At 42.0% G+C, this 4,245-nt stretch overlaps 1 protein-coding gene across 1 annotated transcript in view; it reads left to right on the top strand.

Moving 5' to 3' along the window:
- Window positions 1–3,438: 3,438 nt before the first annotated feature.
- Window positions 3,439–4,245, top strand: part of TAF5 (TAF5 RNA polymerase II, TATA box binding protein (TBP)-associated factor, 100kDa) — a 14,956-nt gene continuing 14,149 nt past the window's right edge. Inside the window, exon 1 of the mRNA XM_014549380.1 lies at window positions 3,439–4,240. Within this exon, the coding sequence (XP_014404866.1) occupies window positions 4,060–4,240 (181 nt within the window). The 5' untranslated portion in view covers window positions 3,439–4,059. The remainder of the gene's footprint in view (window positions 4,241–4,245) is intronic.

Below are 4,245 nucleotides of genomic sequence, written 5' to 3'. Positions count from 1 at the left end.
AGATATCAAGTAGGCATAACATATTCTCAAAAAATTAGGGTTGGCACGCAGAAGAATTTTGAGTCAGAGATTTTGCTGGTTTTGGCACGCACTCACAAAAAGGTTGCCCACCCCTGGTCTAGGATTTGATTCCTGGTCCAGAACACATACCTGGGTTGCAGGTTCGATCCCCAGCTCTGGTCAGGGTGTGTGCAGGAGGCAACCAATTGTGTCTCTCACACTTATGTTTCTTTCTCTTTCTCTCTCTCCCTCACACCTTACCTCCCTCTATCCCTCCCACTCTCGCTAAAAATCAATAGAAAAATATCCTTGGGTGAGGATTAACAAAAAAAGAGAGAGAGTTCATATTGGTTATATCAGGATTTCTCAACCTTGGTACTACTGACATTTGGGGCCGATAATACTTTGTTGTGGTGGGGCTAGGGCTGTCCTGTGCACTGCGGGAAGTTTAGCAGCACTACAGGCTTCTACCTGCTAGATGCCAGTAGCACCACCCCAAGTTGTGGCAACCAAAAGTGTCTCTAGACATATGTTAAATGTCCCCCTGGGGTGGGTGAGGTAGGGGGGAACAAAATTACCCCAACTGGATTACTTGAAGCAGGAACAATAAATCATTTTTGTTGTTTTTAATGACAAAAGAATTTCATTGGATTTTGGGTTTGGTAAGTCAGGGAACTCAGTCATTGGCATCCACCCAAACCCCCATTTTGATTCATAAGTGTCTCTCATTCCCATTCAGTGCACCTGGTCAGGCTGTGAATACCACTTATATTGCAATTATATTATAATTCAGCAACCCACAGGATCAGCTCTGTGGCTATAAGAGGTAAGACACATTGATCAGCTGCCTCCTGCATGCCTCACACTGGGGATTGAGTCCACAATCCAGACATGTGCCCTGACCAGGAATCAAACCATGATCTCTGGGTTCATAGGTCGATGCTCAAGCCCTGAACCACACAGCTGGGCTCTAAATATTTTTTTTAAAGTCTTCAGTGCAATTACAAATAGCCAAGCCATGCCCTGGAAAATGGCAAGTGGTTAGAGTGTTACTACGGAGATGAGGAGACCTAGGTTCTTGTCTTCTTGAGGGAAAAGATTTCAATCAAGAGATGAAGTATAGAAAAGCAAGCAAGAATTTATCAGCTGCAGCAAAAATGTACTTAGGACAGTGAAACAAGGAGCGCCTAGGCTGGGCTGCCCTGGCTCGCTGGGAAGTCAGAGGGGACTTTGGAGACAAGTTCAGGGGGTTAGTCTGGGATGAGCTGCCACTGCCCATTGCTCCCCTAGTTGCAAACCTCATGGAATCTCTTAGAGGTTAGGGGATATATGCTTGTGGGGGATGGAGAAGGGAAAAGAATGGCACAGGCGTGCTCCCTGGAGGGAAAGTGCCAGGAACAATAAATCTTGAAAAACTAATTCAAAAATGCTATAAAAAAATATAATGGTTGAAGTAAATAGCTCAATAAATGGGTTACGTAGCAATATGGATCTAGGCCAAGAATGACTTACTGCACTGAAAAATCAGGTTATGGAACTCTTTTAGGAGGTATTGGGGAGAGGTAGACATGAACATATTAAATTTAACAGATCTAGAGGATAGAAGTGTAATACCTACATCTTAAGAATCCAAGAGTAGGGAAAAATAGAGGGGAGGATATATTTATAGATATAATACTTGCTAAATGCCCAAACCAAAAAAAAAAAAAAATTCAAATTGAATGGGTATATAAAAGGCAAATCAGGATATAGAGGAAAAAAATCTAATTCTAGATACATTAGAGCAGTGGTTCTCAACCTTCTGGCCCTTTAAATACAGTTCCTCATGTTGTGACCCAACCATAAAATTATTTTCGTTGCTACTTCATAACTGTAATGTTGCTACTGTTATGAATGGTAATGTAAATATCTGATATGCACGATGGTCTTAGGTGACCCCTGTGAAAGGGTCGTTTGACCGCCAAAGGGGTCGCGACCCATAGGTTGAGAACCGCTGCATTAGAGTGAAATGAAAGAACATCAAAGAGAAAGAGAAACATCCAGAGAGAGAGTAACCCTTCTATGAAGGAAGAAAATACAGATGGACACTCTTAAAGCATCCCAAGAAGAGTGTAGGAGAATGGAAGTAGAGGTCAGAAAGGGGAAAAGAGAACAAAAAATTAACAGTGGGCCTTGCAGGCATTCAATACACTTACCTCTATTGCATTGTAATAGAAAAACTACTCTACTTGGAGTAAGTAACCTCAGCTGAAGTCTCAACTCAGACTCTATGACAGAGCAGGTAAAAGGTAGATACTGCAGAAAGTGGGTAGCTGTGTCCAGTGTCTGGGCTTCAGTTGTACAGGTGGACCCAGTTTCCAGGGCCTGATTCGAGAGACTAATGTATGCATCAGAATGTTAATTTACCAGTCATAATGGAGGAAAACATCTTCCCAGGGAATAGAAAACACATCTGGGCTTATTATTCATGGCATCGCTCATCTAAGTACTTAATTAATTATCAACTACCAACTAGTGAATACTGAATCAGAAAAATTAGTTGAATGATCCTGAGGAAAAGGATGAATTCTCTCCATCTCATAAGCATGTACCATCAGATTCAGGTTCTTTCTCTCTTGGTCAGTGCTAAGTAAGTGCTAATCAATTCTTGCTTAATTCCTCCCTCCCCACGCCCCATGTTCCATAATCTTACTTTGCATATCCAATTAGATTAGTTTTCTATTACAGTCTTGAAATCACCATCAACATCATGACTGGACTTTAACATTTACAGAAAACCTTTTAAGTAAAAATAACCAATAGCTAGCTATTAATATGTGTTAGGTATCATATACACATTATCTTATTTAATCCTCACACAACTTTCTGAGGTACTATTATTGTCTTTATTTTAGAAATTGGGCAACTGGGGTAAGTTAAGTAACTTGCGTTAGGTGATTCAGCTGGTAATCGGTGTCAAGGGAAGCTAGTAAGACCTTAAAATCAATAACCTGAATAATTGTGCTAGATCTTCCCAATGTCTCAGGTTCACTTTTCATATATATTTTTATTGATTTCAGAGAGGAAGGGAGAAAGAGAAACATCAATGAAAGAGAATCATTGATTGGCTGCCTCCTGCACGCCCCCTACTGGGTATCGAGCCCATAGCCCAGGCATGTGCCCCTGACCAGATTTGAACCTGGGACCCTTCAGTCAGCAGGCTGATGCTCTATTCATTGAGCCAAACCAGCTAGGGCTCAGGTTCACTTTTCTTATTTGAATCTATCCCACAGAGTTGTGAGATTCAAGTCAGATAAAATATGCAGCAGGGTTTTATAACCTAGAGAAGCACACTGCAAAATGACATATACTATTTTAAAATTTACAAGTAAAATATAGAAATTTTACAATTTGTAATAATGAAAAACAGCATGAATACAGAATGCACACATTTCATAGTCACAGTTTTAAATTTAGATACTTAAAACTTTTGATTGAAATATATTATGTGCTATAAAGTTCACAAAGCTTAGGTGTGCAGCTTGATTAATTTTTAGTGAAGTAAAAACGGGGGGGGGGGAGTAACCACCACCCAGATAAAAATATAAAACATTTACCAGTATCTCAGAAGCTTCCCTCTGGCAAATGGTATATGCTTTTGCGTTAAAGACCTGGATTCGAAAATTGACACTTTCTTCTTGCGTGATTTTAGCAAGTTATGTAACTTCTTTGGGTCTCAGTTGAGTCATATGTAAAGTGAGAATAATAGTACATACCTTGTAAAATTGTTCAATTAAAGGTCATATAGTGTAAACCGTCCACTACTATGCCTGAATATAGCTGGTCTGCAATAAATGGTAATTATTTTCAGGCAAATGCAATAGGCGGTCGCCAGCTCCAACTTCCTGCCTGTCACTCACTTTTTGAAAGTTGCTCTCGCTCGAATTCCTTTACTCCCGCTTTCTTGCCCCGCCTACTGCCGTAAATTGCCCTCCAAAGGTGTCGTAAAATGATTCTCCCCGCCCTCCATGTGGCGAAAACTCAATCACACTTGACGGCACAAGGTGGCTCAGCCGCAAGATGGCGGCGCTGGCGGAGGAGCAGACGGAGGTGGCGGTCAAGTTAGAGGCTGAGGGACCGCCGACGCTGCTACCTCCTCAGGCGGGAGACGGCGCTGGCGAGGGTGGCGGCGGCACCACCAATAACGGTCCCAATGGTGGCGGCGGGAACGCTGCGGCGGCGTCGTCAGCCGGCGGGGATGGTGGG

This window comes from Myotis brandtii, unplaced genomic scaffold, assembly GCF_000412655.1.
Source record: "Myotis brandtii unplaced genomic scaffold, ASM41265v1 scaffold550, whole genome shotgun sequence".
Taxonomy (NCBI): Eukaryota; Metazoa; Chordata; class Mammalia; order Chiroptera; family Vespertilionidae; genus Myotis; species Myotis brandtii.
Note: the sequence above shows the minus strand (reverse complement) of the source record. Positions and strands in the feature narration are given on the sequence as shown.